The sequence below is a fragment of the Fukomys damarensis genome, unplaced genomic scaffold, assembly GCF_012274545.1.
Source record: "Fukomys damarensis isolate Sample0158 unplaced genomic scaffold, DMR_v1.0_HiC HiC_scaffold_13, whole genome shotgun sequence".
In the NCBI taxonomy this organism is placed as follows: Eukaryota; Metazoa; Chordata; class Mammalia; order Rodentia; family Bathyergidae; genus Fukomys; species Fukomys damarensis.
The window spans coordinates 10,961,438-10,976,164 of NW_022900925.1; the positions used below are offsets into that span (position 1 = coordinate 10,961,438).

Consider the following 14,727-nt stretch of genomic DNA (forward strand, 5'->3'; position numbering starts at 1 on the left):
CCGCCATTCGCGTCGTTTCCAGGGCAGGAACCCAGAGATCTTGGCCTCTCCCTGGCCTCCGTACACTGCGCCTGCCCCCACCCTCAGAGTCCAAGGCCGGCCAGTGCCTGGGACCGCGCAAGCCTCTCAGTACCGTGATGTTGGCGAAGGTTTTCCCAGGGACGGCGGCCCAGACGGAGGGCGAGTCCTTGTAGCCCACGATGGCCGCGTCCTGACAGGTCCCGTCCGCCATGAGGTTGTCGATGTAGGCGTTCCACCCGGACATGGCGTTGTTGCTGGGGCTGCTGTCGGCACTGCTGCTTGGGGCTGCGGGCTGGACTCGGGCAGGCGGGCGGAGATAGACAGAGAGCTCGGGGCACGCGCTGCCGTCCGGACCTCGGCTTTGCTCGCTGTGCAGCAACCCTCGCACCGCCACTTCCTGCTCCTCCTCCCCCCTCTAGATTTTTATTTGCAAAGGGCGGTAGGGGCGGGGCCTCCTCATTCCCTCCCTCCCTCTGCCCCTCTCCTGCCCAGATACCGAACTTTGCAAATGCAATTTTAAAAATCCCTCCCCCTATTGCAAAATTTGCAGAGTTCGATGGAAAGCAATGTAAAGCCTGGGGGCCTGGCGGAGGAGAGGCTGTTAGGCTCCCTCAAACCCTCATACTATACAAACCAGATTTGGTAGAGGGAAAGAGAATGAGCCAGATGAAGGAAAATAATAAATTAATAAGATGCAAGTTGAGCAAATTAAAAAGGGTTCGGGAAACCCAGGGTTAAATGGAACGACTTCTCCCCCCACCTCCGCCGGAGATTTGGGCTCTCCTGGAAAGGCGGGCGCTTCAAGGGCTTGTCTCCCGCCAAGCGGAAGGAGCGGGGGCGCGGACGTGCGCGCTGACGCCTCGATGCTATAAATTTTACTTACTTAAGCAGTAAGAGTAAAGGAGAATTTGACAGAGTATCCTGGTTGTTTTCAGGGCTGAAGCACCAACCCGGGCACCTGTTCCCCGCGCCAGCCAGGGACCCACAGGTTGGGCTCTTTCGAGCACATCTCCACTCTAGGGGATTAGCCTTTTCCTGGACTGGCTGTAGCCCAAGGCCTCGCCCCGAGCCCCAGCCCCGCCTGTCCGCGGGCCAGCAGCTTGGGTCACCGGTAGTGCCCCTTGGCCCATCTCGGCAAAGGTCAAGCCCGGGCGCTCCAGGCGGGCGGGACTAATTTTTCAAAGCGGAAGAATACTAAACTTCCAAAGTTGGAAACTTTTTGAAGAAGGGGAAAGTCCCTCTTTGTGTCACTGGGTTTTTCTTCTTTCCCAGTAAAACTTATGCGAAAGCCTTTTATGTGCTATCAGTTCTCGCCGCTCTACGGGAAGAGAGGGGCAAGAGGGTCAGCAGCGGCGGCCGGCGGGCTTCCGTGAACCATCCCCCCGGGACCCTCGGAGCCGAGGGGCTGGGCCGCTTCCGGTGCCTCGGGGGAGGGACGCCGGGCTCGCGCAGGGCCTCCCGGGGGGTGCTGGATAGGGCGTCGTGTCACTCTGGTCCTCCCTAGCGGGGCGCGGTTCTCTGGGCCCCGACGCCCCCAGAGCCGGTGTTCCTGGACAGCCGCGTGGCTGAGTCACTGGCGGGCTCGGGCGGGGCCGCACTAGGCACGTGGCGGCGCTCCCCGCCAGCCATCTCCTGACCTCTGGCCCGCGCACTCCCCACCCCAGGGTGGAAAAATCCCAGAGGGAGCGGCCAGAGATAAGGGGGACCGGAGAGATGGGAGACCCGGGCAGGTAGCGCTCCGGGGTGGGGGCAGGGAGGCGGGAGACGCGGGGCGGCTGGAGCTTGGAGAGGGCCCCGGGTTGAGTCACCGGGTGCTTGGCCCTCAGGTGCCGGCGAGAGGCCCGAGTTTGGTTGCAGAACCGAACTGCCTCGAGATACCCGCCCGTTGGCCGGCCTAAGCTGCAGCAGGACGCGGGGCAGATCCCACACTCATCCCCAGACCGTCCAGGCGGAGAGATACCGAGTGTAGATACCCATTTCTTGCAATGCTATAAGCAGACGAGGGACCGGCCCCAGGATCCAGATGCTCACAAAGGATCACCCCCTCCTCCTATCCATTCATTTTGTTTCATTCCATAGTCAACACGGCTCACTGATGGGCAGGGGCCGCGGGGTTCATTGATAGGCAGGGGCCTACCACAGTCGGTAGGGAAATGGGCCCCTGACTGACAGCCTCCACGCTGGGCCACAAACACTGTCCCAGCGCTATCAGTGGGGCATAGCGCCAGCTGACCTGACCCTGCCTGTCTAAATCGGGCCCACCACCACCTCCACCACCCGCCCTGCTGGCTGGGAGAGAGGAGGATGAGAGGTGGCCGGTATGAAGACCCTGAGAGGGGAGATCCTCTCGCCTTTTGGAGGTGGGTTCAGTTTTACACCCCAGAGCTCCCCTAGCATCCTGGTCCCTTCCCCCACAGAGGGCACAGCGAGTGAGCTGAGCATGTGTGGATGTCAATCCTGCAGCCCCTCTTCCAGGCCCCCTCCCCAGAGCCCTGCAGAGCTCAGGTTACCTCTGGCCTTTCCTAAAGGGCACTAGTTCCTCTTTAACCTTTGTAAAAGGGGAATATAGTGCTGGGGGGGTAGAGACCCCCCAATCTGAAGCCCTTCCCTTTTCCCAAGGGGTGGTATTTGAAGAAGGAACTTTTATTGGGGGACAGAGAGTGTGGGAGCTAGTCATTAACCTTTGGAGAGGGGGTTCTACTTGAGGCTGTAGTGGGCATTTGGCTGCCAGCCCCGTGTGGAAGGGGAGGTTGGAGTGAGAGGCGGGGCTGGCTGGGGGACAGCTGCCTAGGGATAAATGCCCAGCCTGAGAGGGGGTGAGCTGACACTGTCCCAACTGCCACCTAGACTGAGAGCTCCATCCAAAGCTCCAGGGAAGACACCCCAGGTCTGGCGAAACTTTCAGTCGCAGAGAGTAGAGGTGTGTGTGGTGCTGGCTCAGAGAACACGGGAAATTGCAACTTTTTTTTCATCCTGGGAGTGAGGGTTCTTGAAAGTGAGCGGCTAGGCTAGAGCAAGCAGGATGGCAAACACTGGGAGTACCTAAGGATATGAGAAAGGAGGCTTTGAAGAGAGGCAGAGATGGATAGAGAAGGGTAGAGTTGGAGTCAGGTAAGGAATTTGGAACCCAAGAGGATTTGGGGAATAGGAAAAAGAACCAGAGAGGATCTAAGGGCTAGAAAGACATGGAGAAGAGACAGTTTAACCAGAAGGGTGGAAAAAGGAGGCTTAAGTGTAGCTTTGGGGAGGTAAGGGTTTGGGGAGTGGTGGGATCCAAAGAGTTGTAAGGCAGGGGGCGCTGAATTCTTAGGATGGGAATGAGGAATAGGAGCTGTTCTGAGTGGGGGAGGGGGCTGTGCCTGCCTCTTTGGTCTGTGACCTTTCTAAGAGTATTTTTAGCTCTAGCACCTGCCTTCTTAGGGTGGAGAAGACTCTTAAAGGGCAAGGGATTTCTAGTTCCTTGAGGGATCAAGTGTCCAACTCACTCCCACTCGTGTCCTGCAGCCATGGCCATGCAGAAAATCTTTGCCCGGGAAATCCTGGACTCCAGAGGCAACCCTACAGTGGAGGTGGACCTGCACACAGCCAAGGGTAACACAGGCCCAGTGAATCAATTTGCTCGATTTGCCAACCTCACCCTGGCCTTTGCCTTTGAGTTCATTGCCACACGGTGTTCTTTTTCTGAGGCTCCCTTCCCCAGACTTCCTCTTCCAACCTGGTTCTGGAGCTGGGAGAAGCTGATTTTCTCTCTGCACTGGCTTCTAACCCTGCACTCAGGGAGGAGACTTCAGCCTTTGCAGACTGGGAGTAGGGGCTTTTTGTGATCTTCCAATTCTTCCAGGCCGATTCCGAGCAGCTGTGCCTAGCGGAGCTTCCACGGGTATTTATGAAGCTCTAGAACTAAGAGATGGAGACAAATCCCGCTACCTAGGGAAAGGTGAGAAAGACCAACAAGAAGGATGCTGTGTGGGTGGTTTCAGGATATGGGCCTGCAGGTACAAGACTGGAACCCAAAGCCCTTGAAGAGCTGGGGTCATGGGGAGAGACCTGATGGACTTGGAAATCTAAACCCCTGACTTCTGTAGGAGTGCTGAAAGCTGTGGAGCACATCAACAAGACTCTAGGCCCTGCTCTACTGGAAAAGGCAAGTGGAAGAGTTAGTTCCCCTTTCCCTCGTCCCTGTGTGTACCTGATCCTAAAGCAGTCCCTCTCCCCAGGTTGCCTTTTTCCCCTAAATAAGTCACACAAACCAACTCCTGAGAAATCTGACCTCTCCCCTCCCCTCATCAAACCTGTCCTTCCAGAAACTAAGCGTTGTGGATCAAGAAAAGCTTGATAAATTTATGATTGAGCTGGACGGGACCGAGAATAAGTGTGAGTGAAGGGGCAGAGGGTAGAGGTGGGAAAGGAGTGGAGTGTCCAAGGGGTAGAGAGAGATGACGCAGGCTGAGGTCTGGCTGGGTTGTTTCTGTGTTCCACATTTTGGGGCACACCATAGCTGGATAGCTTTTTATTCATTTCACAGGCATTTCCTGATGCCTGCCCTCTGCCAGGCTTGGGCTAGCTGTGAACACAGATGTGAGGGTGACACATCTCCTTGGGTGGGGGCTTCCAGAGCTCTTCAAGCTGCTGGGGAGAGATCTGTTAAAACTCTTAATGCTCAGTGGTTTGGAGCTTTGGTTCTTCTTGAGGTAACCAAAAGGGATATTCAAGGAAATAACCCTAAACCTTGCAAGTGAAGCCCTCACCCTTTCTTCTCACTTTCCTCCTTCCAGCCAAGTTTGGGGCCAATGCCATCCTGGGTGTGTCCTTGGCAGTGTGTAAAGCGGGAGCAGCTGAGAAGGGAGTCCCGCTCTACCGACACATTGCAGATCTTGCTGGGAATCCTGAGCTCATACTCCCAGTGCCTGTGAGTGTGGTTGGCCCTGCTAGATCCTGGACGAAATAGCTGCCCCCCAGCCACCCATGGGTACTAAACCAGCCCCTGGAAAATCTTCCTTTCAGACCCAGCTCCAAGAAAGCAGTTTCCTGAAATGGAATCTCTCCTACTGCAGTCTAGCCCCTCCCTCTTTCCCATAATCCAAACTTTCCCTAAGCTGCTTTGTGCTTCTTTCCCTGCTATGTAACTGGCTTCCTTCACATTCCAGTCCCAGGCTGCTAACTCCAACCTCATTCTGCTCCTGCATCCCACCCCTCAAATCAGATTCATGGCAAGGATCTTGGCATTTCTTTGTATCTTCTCAAGTCCTTAATAAACCAGTGCCCTCTTAATAGAGCTCTTTGAATTTAAACTCAGTAACAATGTTACCACCTATCATAGGAAGATCTTGTAATAGCCTGGATTCTAGAGTTGAACTGCTGGGTTCAGTTCCCGGCCTTGACTGATTACTGGTGTGGCGTAGGCAAGTTGACTTCTCTGTGCCTCAGTTTCCTCGCCTGTAAACTGGGGAGGAATCATAGTACCCAGCTAACAGAGATGTTTTAAGAATGAAATGAGGCCTGGGACTTAGCTCAATGGCGCCTTGCCTACCTGGCAAGTACATGGTCCTGAGTTTGATCCCGGTACTGGGGGGAAAAATGTTTCAAATTCTGAACCTTTGGGGCTGAGGACATAGCTCAGTGTTGCTACACCTGCCTGGAAAGCCAAGATCCTGAGTTTGATCCTCAATACCAAAAAAAAAAAGAAAGAAATGAGCTCATTCATGTAAAGCATTTCTAACTGTGCCATAAAAGTGTTAAGCTATTGTATTCCAAGAACTTTATATTTACTTTCTCTAATTTTTAGCAGAAGATCCTACAGGGAAGTAGGCAGGAAGTATCTCCATTTTATAGAAATAAGGAAAAAGGTTTTGAGGAGTAAAATTATTCACCTTGGACCACTTAGTTAAGACAGGGAGAAGTTACTTAGACCTGGGCTTGGGTATGAAGGTTAGGGTTCAAGTTTCCATTCTTTCTTTGTCCCTCACTCCTCAGCCCAGGTCTGAGCACCCTCTCCCTGTCTCAGGCCTTCAATGTGATCAATGGGGGCTCCCATGCTGGAAACAAGCTGGCCATGCAGGAGTTCATGATTCTGCCTGTGGGAGCCAGCTCCTTCAAGGAAGCCATGCGTATCGGTGCTGAGGTCTACCACCACCTCAAGGGGGTCATCAAGGCCAAGTATGGAAAGGATGCCACCAATGTGGGGGACGAGGGTGGCTTTGCACCCAACATCCTGGAGAACAATGAGGGTCAGTGCTGAGCACCTTGGGGTGCAGATTCTCTGGGCCGCTACAGGTGGGAGGATGGGCTACAGAGACAAGGGGTACTGAAGTCTCAGGTCCTTTTTTAATCCTCTTCCAGCTCTGGAGCTGCTGAAGACAGCTATCCAGGCAGCTGGATACCCAGACAAGGTGGTGATTGGCATGGATGTGGCAGCATCTGAGTTTTATCGCAATGGGAAATACGATCTTGACTTCAAGTCACCCGATGACCCTGCCAGGCACATCACTGGGGAGAAGCTTGGAGAACTGTATAAGAATTTCATCAAGAACTATCCCGGTGAGGCTCAGTTGTTTCAGTGTTCCTGCCCAAGTTCCCTATAAATACCTAACACACTGATTTTTGGGCTCTGCTTTGACATGATTTGTGTCATTCTTATCCTCAGCCCCATTGCAATCCCCATCCAAACTTCACTACCTGTCACCCCTTCCACGAGGCCACTTGAGATTATAACCCTGACTGTATTCCCAACCTCCACCAGTGGTCTCCATTGAGGACCCCTTTGACCAGGATGATTGGGGCACATGGACCTCTTTCCTCTCGGGGGTGGACATTCAGATCGTAGGGGATGACCTTACAGTCACCAACCCAAAGAGAATTGCACAAGCTGTTGAGAAGAAGGCCTGTAACTGCCTACTGTTGAAGGTCAACCAGATCGGCTCAGTAACTGAATCCATACAGGCGTGAGTACCTCCTGAGTTGGGCTCATCTGTAGCCCAGCTCTGCCCACTCGAGCTAGTCTCACACACTAACTCCAAGTCAACTTTTCCTGTGGCACTTGATTCACCCATACCCTCCTGACCTCAAGACCTTGACCAATCCTTGGCCTGACTCCAAGAGCTTTGCCACCATGGCCCTGCTGTTCTTCATCCTCACCCTGTGCTATTTCTTTCCCCTAGATTCTGTTGTTCTTCCCACCAGCATCTCAGGAGCCCCCAATTCAAGATCAGAAATCTCTTGTCTATTACTTTCTAAAGAACTTAGTTACTGCCTTCATTGCAAAGTGCCTACTACCCAATACAGAAGGCAAAAGTCCTACCCAGCCCCTGGCTTTTCCACTGAGGAGGTACCACAGGCCTCATTAAATGTCTTCTCTATTCAGCTGCAAACTGGCTCAGTCTAATGGCTGGGGGGTGATGGTGAGCCACCGCTCTGGGGAGACTGAGGACACATTCATTGCTGACCTCGTGGTGGGACTCTGCACAGGACAGGTACACATGGCTTCCTGTACTAACTCTCTGACCAAGTTTCCTTGGGGGTCCTCAGCTTCCTGCCCAAGTTGAATGCCACCACACAGGCTGCTCCCTTGTGGTCAGACAGGCTCCACCTCTTTAGCCTCACCCAAATCCCTCTTCCTATCTCAGATCAAGACTGGTGCCCCCTGCCGCTCAGAGCGCCTGGCCAAATACAACCAACTCATGAGGTATAGTGGGTACAGTAGCCTGGACATTGGGGAGCTGGGTACTGCTGAGCTAAAAGGCAGCAGCTGTGACTTTGCTTGTATTCTAGGATTGAGGAGGCTCTTGGGGATAAGGCTGTCTTCGCTGGACGAAAGTTCCGTAACCCGAAGGCCAAGTGAGAAGCCGGAGGCCCCAGGACTTGACAAGACAGACCCAGGCCTACAAACCCTTCTCCCTGAAATAAAACTGGTGCCTAATAAGACCATGGATTGCTCCTTTGTGGGAGGGAGGTGGACAGGTAGGGGAAGGAAAGGGAGGCAGGGAAAGTGGGTCTAAATAATAGTTCACATTTTGGAAAGAGGCTAGGGGAAACAGGTACATGTGAAATGGAGCTAGAGTGCTGAGAAAGCAAAAACTAGCTCCAGAAGAGGACAGGAATGAGTAGAACCGGACCAAGGGTCCTGCTACCACTATCAGGGGGGAAGATGGGGCTGGCTTGCCATTGAGTTAAAATAAATAGACTTAGTGCACTGTGGAATAAAGGCCACAGCCAGCCTGAGTGCTTTGTGAGAATGAATAAGGGGAGCAGTTACTGCTTCTACAAGGCCTAAAAGGATCTGGAGGTATCCTCATTGATATGTATTGACCTGTGTAATTTTAGAAGCTATCCTGTCAGTTACCCTTATCTCCATTGTATGGGTAAGGAAACTGATGCATAAAAATTTAGAAAATATCTTGCCCACTAGAGTAAAGGAACAGAGCCAGGATCCAAAGCCAGGCCATTTGACTCCAGCAACTGTATGTTTTTTGTTTTTTGTTTTTTGGTTTTTTTTTTTTGTGGTAGCAGGAATCAAACTCAGGACCTTGTGCTTGCAAGGCAGGCGACAGAACCACTGAGCTACATCCCTGGCCCCAGCAACTGTGCTTTTACAATACTGTATTTAAATTAGGTGGCACATGCCTGTAATCCCAGCATTCTGGGAGACTGAGGGAGGAGGATCACAAGTTGGAGCCCAGCTTGGTCAACTCAGCAAGACCCTGTCTCAAACGATAAAAAGGTCTGGGAATGTACCCTAGTATGCAGGCCCTCAGTTCAATACCTAGTACTAAACAAACAGCACTATCTATTAAGTCCCAATGCCAATAATTGGTTGCTTTTTTTTTTGGTAGCGGGGATAAAAACTTGGGTTCTTGTGCTTGTGAAGCAGTCAGCAGAGCCACTGGCCTAAATCCCCAGCCCAACTGGTTACTTTTGATTCACACAAATAGCAATTTAATACTGTTCAATTTAACATTATTTCTCTTCTCTGTCAGTGGATCTAAAGCCTATTTTTCTATATACAAACTAGAATGTTGGGTCAAACAGTGTTTATTGAATGTAAAGTAACCCAGCCCCAAGGGGAAGAAAGTTCCAAGAAGAACAGAATAAAACAGATTAAATATCCACCTGTGCATTCACACTCACACACACACACACACACACACACACCCTACATACACATACATATCCAGGCTCTGACAGTGACAGACACCTGCTTCCCCAGCCTGAGTGACAGCTGGCAGAAGGTGGTTCCAGAGGTGGGGCTCCAGGATGGGTCCTAATAGCAGCAGCCTTGTCCCTCCCTGCCTTGCCCCGAGAGGTCAAAGGGAGCTAGGTGGGGCTCCTAGGAGGTAGTTGGCAACTCTTCCCCGCTCTGCCGCAGACGCTTCTTGGCTCGGATCTCATTCATGGCCTCTTCAATAGAGCGTGTGTCCCTCTTGTTGGCCACGGGCACTGGGGGCAGGGGGCAGGGCCTTAACCTCTGCTCACTTGCCCCATCCTATGCTTCTCCCCAGGCCTCCCACAGCTCCCACCATGGCTTACCACAGCCATAGGTCTTATTGGCCTGTAGCATGTGGGCTGCATCCTTGGCTGCCCCCTTGCCAATGAGGTGGCTATACTTGTCCTTGTAGTCACTGGCAGGGCTCACCACCACCGGTCCCTGCTGGGCTGCCTCCTCCTCCTGCTGCTGAGCCAGCTCCTAGGGGTACAGAGGTAGGGCACTGGTGCTCAGGGGCCTGACTCTGAGCCCTTCCAGGTGTTGTTGGGGGCTGTAGGGCCCCAGGGATTGCCAGGCACAGCTCACCTTTAGCTTCCGCTTCTCCTCAGCCTTCTGGGGATCCCACTCCTCTCCATGGCGGTAGGATTCCAGCTCTTCATCTGAGGGTGCAAACTCCTGGAGAAGAAGGAAATGATGGAGTCAGGGGTCCATATAAATGCTTAATCTCATTCCCCCCCTCAGGTGAAGGGATAGGCTGAAAAAGGGAGAGTGAAGAACTCAGGTGTTCAATCTTTTTTTTTTTTTTTTTAATAGGGTCTCTCTATGAAGTTCAGGCTGGCCTTGAACTCACTGTGTAGCCCAAGCTGGCCTCGAACTTGTGGTGAATCTTCTGACTCAGACTCCTGAGTGCGGGATACAAGTTATGTACCACGATACCCGGCCTTTTACCTTTTTGAAGATCATGACGTATCGACAGTCATCATCTTCCCCAAAGGAGAAGGATGTCAAGCCAGCCACTTCCACCACATCATGTCTGAGAAAGGATGGCAAAAGAGTGTGTGCTGAGCCATGAGGAAGCCCAGTGATCTCCTACAGAGGGGTCCCCTGCTGGCCCTTTCATGCCCCCCAGATGCCCATATCCTGCCTCCCCCAGACCTGAGACACTCACAGTATGCTCCTCTCTATCTTGTTCATAGGCTGAAACTTTTTCTTGATCTGCCCACTGTCTTGGATGAAATCTGACACCTCTTTCTCCATCTTAGGAGAAGGAAAGGGAAGAAGATATGAAATGATAGCTCCACCCAAATATCCCTCTTCCCAACTGGGCCAATGGCCTTTCTATGCCTCCCCACACTTTCCCCAGCCATCATGCCACTGGCATTTAGGCTTCAACTCCTTTCAGACATTTTCAGTACAACTGACTCCTCAACCTTCCAACTCTAACTTATTGGAAGTCCTTCTGAGACAATTTTTGGTCTTTCTAGGTATTCTCACCCTTTTACGAAATTCCACTTTCTGTTGTTTCTCTTGCTCCTGTAGTTTCTTCAGACGGGTAGCCTGCTCTGGGGGTGAGAAATGGCAGTGTGAGCCTAGGGCTGGCAGCATGGCTGGGAAGGAAGGAAGGCTTCAAAGGAAGTCTGGTGTCCACTGGAAGGTGTCAGGTTGGGAAGGTAGCATTATTGTTTATTCACCAAGCGTCTACTGATGCTTATTACAGACAGGGCACTGTGCTGGGCCCTGGAGTACCAGGATGATTAAAATAGTTTTGCCCTTCAAGAGCTCACAGGTCAGTGGGTGTGATAAAAGATTACAATCATGCTTAAGTTCCATTTACCAACCTCACTGGGAAGATCAATTAACATTTACTTAATGCCCAGGTGGTGAGGAGACCAGACTAAACCCTATGAACTCAGATTTTATCATTTCATTGTCTACGTGGGAAATGGGAAACTATCTAACATCCTTTATTTCATAACCACCCCCCTCTACTTCCCACTTCTACAGATAGGGCAATGCTGAAATGGCTAATCTGATACCCCTTTTCTTTGGGGGTGTAGGTGTCTGAGGTGAGCTATTAAGAAGTTTTCTAATTAGAGCCAGGTGTGGTGGTGCATGCCTATAATCCCAACACTTGGGAGGCTGAGGCAAGAGGATCACTGAGTCTGAGGTCAGCTTGGGCTATGTAATAATGAGTTCAAGGCCAAACTACATAGTGAGAAACAAGTCTCCGTTTCAAAAAGTAAATAAATAAAAGCTCTCCAAGCCAGGTATAGTGGTGTATGCCTGTAATCCCAGCACTCTCAGAGTATCACAGATTTGAGCTGGGCAACCTAGCTCTCCATTCTGGACTCTTCATCTCTTCTCTTTTTCCTCAGAGCCTGCTTCTACATCAGAATCACATCCCATCTGCCCCTAGAGGAGGGGACTGCCTTTTAAATTTTTTTGTGGCGCTAGAAATCAAACCCAGGGCCTCATGCATGCTAAACACGGATTCCATCACTGAACTACACCCTACCTCCAAGAAGAGCATATTTCTAACCTGAGGCCCTTACTGCCCCATGATGGGATTTTATTGCCTCTTTGAGATTTGGGCAAGTACCCCTTCCTATTTTTGCTCCTTAGCCGAATATGTGCCCCACCTCTTCTGCCACTTCAATCTTTTCTATCCTTAAGGTCTACTTCTTTCACAGGATCTAAATCCCTCCCAGCTGCACAGAACCTCTTCTCATTTTTCTTTCTTTCTTCTTTTTTTTGCTTGTTTTTGAGACAGGGTCTCACTATGTAGTTGAGACTGATCTGGAACTCACTATGTAGCTCAGGCGGCTCAAATTCACTTCGATCCTCCTGCCTCAGCCTTCCAAGTGCAGGGATTACAGGCGTGCACCACCATGCCCAGCTGTCTTCTCATTTTTCTAACCACGCCATGCCTTTGCATATGTCGTTCCTTCCACATGGAAATCTTTTCCTCCTCTTGCAAACAATATCTGCCACGAGTCAGAGTTACTTCTTCCTCTGGGGTCCAAGCATGTTTGGTTCAGACATTCATTATAGCCGAGTGCTGAGCATTAACATGCTCTAGCCTTTTGTCTTTCCTTCCAGACTGAGTTACTGGAGAGCAGGGACTCTGTTCATCTGTGTTCATCATCCTTTGGTGGAACAGGACCTAAGAGCCTAAAAGCTCTCATCTCTCTGACCTTATTAGTACCCCATCTTGGCCACTGATTGTTTTCTAATTTTTTTTTTCTCTCTGCATCTGGAGAAGCGATAAAAGATTATGGTTAAGAATATAGGCGTTGCTGGGAAAGGCGCATGCTTCTAATAGCAGCACTCTGGAAGGCAGAGCAGTTGAGGCAGGAGGATCACTAGCTTGAGTCCAGCCTGCCTCAAAAAAAGAAGGCAGGGAGGGAGAGCTTTACCTGGGTTTGAAACTCATGTGACCTCAGGCAAGTGACTAAATGGAAGATTCCTACTCTATTAACTGCAGCTAGTGATTCTAACATCTTCCCAGTCAACAGAGCATTAAATAATTTCAACTTCCTCTTCCCACCACAGCCCCCTTCCTCAGAATTTTCAAGTATACTTCTTTGCCTCCAACACTTTGCTCCTCTCTCTCACACACAATAACTTATTACATTCTTGTGTGATCACTTCAATCACAACTTAGACTGTGGCCTTTTAAAGGCATACCCGGTTCCTAGTAGACGTTCAGTAAATAAGGACCGACAGCCGGGAATTTAGCTCAGTGGCACCGCTCCTGCCTCATAAGCGTAAGGTCCTGAGTTCGAACCCCAATACCGAAAAAATCAAAACAAAAATTAAACAAGGGCCGATACTTAGATCTTCGTTAGCCCCTCAGCACTTGGGGGAGGCTTCTATAGTCCAGCCGGGCCGCACCCTACAAAGCCACCGAACTTGACCCCGCCTGCTGGAGGCGGCTCGGACACCGTGGCCAATCGGACCGGCGGAGCATTCTCATCTCTCCAATCAACACCACGACCCGCCCAAAAACCTCAGGAATTTAAGAGTACTGATAGGAAAAGGGTTATTGGAGGGAAGAAGGCGGCGCAGGGTTACGGCTAAGAGGAGGGGCTTACAGACACGGAAGACCCAGCAACCAATGGGAAGTGCAGAGGGTGAGGCGGACGGTCCAACAACGCTTAGAAGGTAGAGCTCTGATATAGCCAATAGCAGTGAAAGAACTGTGGATGAGCGCGCCTTGAACCCAATCGAAATAGCGCTGGATGTGGCGATGAGGCAGAGATGGAAGCACACGCCATCCTCCAATCGGAAGAAGGGAAGGTGGGGCAGGGCTGAAGGCGTCCTCCTAATCAGAGCTCACCAACAGCTGACAGGCGGTCAGGTCGGCTAATTAGAAACAGGGACTGCGGAAGGCCAGGGTAGGAAAGAAGAGGCAGGAGGTTGGAGCTAGGCTTCAAGTAGCCAATCATCGTCCGCTAGGAACGGCAGGCGGGCCTGTATCCCTATTAGGGACTGTGAGGGTCTCAAAAGGGGCCTGTGAGGGGTCTCTTAAGGTGTAAGAGGCGGCACCGTCCAAAAAGGGAAGAGTACGGTCCTGAGAACCGGGCGAAGAAAGGCGGTTGTGAATTTGGGGTCCTCACCTCGGGCCTTGCGCCGAGTCTCCTGGTCACCGAGGCTGGGTGGCTTCTCCATGGAGCTCAGGATGGAGCCCAGTAGGTCCGCCATCTTGGGAGTGACTGAGAGGGGGCGGTGCGTTTTAAAGGGAAGGGCGAAATGCCTTTAAAGGCCGGAAACACGTCGGAGGCGGAAAACCACGCTCCCGCCCTGTCCGGGCGCAGGCCCGAGGTCCGCAGCGCGCGTCCCCATCTCTCCCTCGACGCCGGCGAGCCCCGCCCCGCCACCCGCAGACAGAGGTCGGAGGCGGGCTGGTGCAGCGATGTTTAATGGCAATTTGTATAAACCAAGCCCATGCACATGTAGAAAGTGCTCGTGGAGCCGACAAGAGGCCCCGCCGCGCAGGGGAAGACACGTCTGGCCGCGCGGGCCTCCCCGCGGCGCCTTAAATAGATTCTTCACTATACTCTGTATGTTACAGTATGTACAAGCCCCCTCCCCTCGGGTCGGGCGGGACTCCGCAACGCGTTCCTCTCCGCACCCCCTCCCTTTTGGCCCCGGGTTGGGTGGCCAGAGCCGTGGTGATCGGGGAAGACAGGGCCAAGGGGGACAGACGCAAACATGCGGAGTCGGGGTGGGGCACGGTCAGCCCCCAAACAAGAGGGCGCGCAGCGAAGGCAGAGGTGGGGACGAGGCGGATACATTCAGAGACGCGTCGAACAAATAAATAAGGCAAGTCAGGAAGGGGAGAGTCGGGTGCAGGCAGGGAGAGGGCTGTGGAGAACGGGCAGGCAGGGCTTCGTAGGTCACAGCTGAAGATGCAGGTACGTGGGGCGTGGGTCTTCTGGAGCCTAGGACCAAGAGGAGGCACAACCCGGAGAAGAGGCGTGGAGGGGTGGGGGTGCCGGAGGGCT

At 52.2% G+C, this 14,727-nt stretch overlaps 3 protein-coding genes across 6 annotated transcripts in view; 1 reads left to right on the forward strand and 2 right to left on the reverse strand.

Moving 5' to 3' along the window:
- Positions 1-755, reverse strand: part of Pfn1 (profilin 1) — a 2,478-nt gene extending 1,723 nt beyond the window's left edge. Inside the window, exon 1 of the mRNA XM_010605799.3 lies at positions 134-755. Within this exon, the coding sequence (XP_010604101.1) occupies positions 134-265 (132 nt within the window). The 5' untranslated portion in view covers positions 266-755. The remainder of the gene's footprint in view (positions 1-133) is intronic.
- A 32-nt stretch (positions 756-787) lies between these two features.
- Positions 788-7,939, forward strand: Eno3 (enolase 3). 4 transcript variants are annotated; one of them, XM_010605801.3, is made up of 13 exons: positions 2,358-2,381; positions 2,869-2,941; positions 3,526-3,612; positions 3,863-3,958; positions 4,107-4,165; positions 4,326-4,395; positions 4,797-4,930; positions 6,026-6,248; positions 6,361-6,558; positions 6,761-6,962; positions 7,382-7,490; positions 7,644-7,702; positions 7,789-7,939. In XM_010605801.3, exons 3-13 carry the CDS (start codon positions 3,528-3,530, stop codon positions 7,856-7,858), a joined length of 1,305 nt encoding a protein of 434 aa, XP_010604103.1. In that variant the 5' UTR covers positions 2,358-2,381; positions 2,869-2,941; positions 3,526-3,527; the 3' UTR covers positions 7,859-7,939. The 4 variants fall into 4 exon arrangements, with proteins under 4 accessions (XP_033618722.1, XP_010604104.1, XP_010604102.1 ...); XM_033762831.1 differs by lacking the exons at positions 2,358-2,381; positions 2,869-2,941 and adding an exon at positions 788-1,009; XM_010605802.3 differs by lacking the exons at positions 2,358-2,381; positions 2,869-2,941 and adding an exon at positions 1,468-1,751.
- A 1,076-nt stretch (positions 7,940-9,015) lies between these two features.
- Spag7 (sperm associated antigen 7) lies at positions 9,016-14,450 on the reverse strand. Its single transcript, XM_010605811.3, has 7 exons — positions 13,840-14,450; positions 10,715-10,782; positions 10,389-10,477; positions 10,169-10,253; positions 9,806-9,895; positions 9,544-9,700; positions 9,016-9,453 (listed from the first exon to the last, which is right to left on the reverse strand). Exons 1-7 carry the CDS (start codon positions 13,922-13,924, stop codon positions 9,344-9,346), a joined length of 684 nt encoding a protein of 227 aa, XP_010604113.1. The 5' UTR covers positions 13,925-14,450; the 3' UTR covers positions 9,016-9,343.
- Positions 14,451-14,727: the final 277 nt, after the last annotated feature.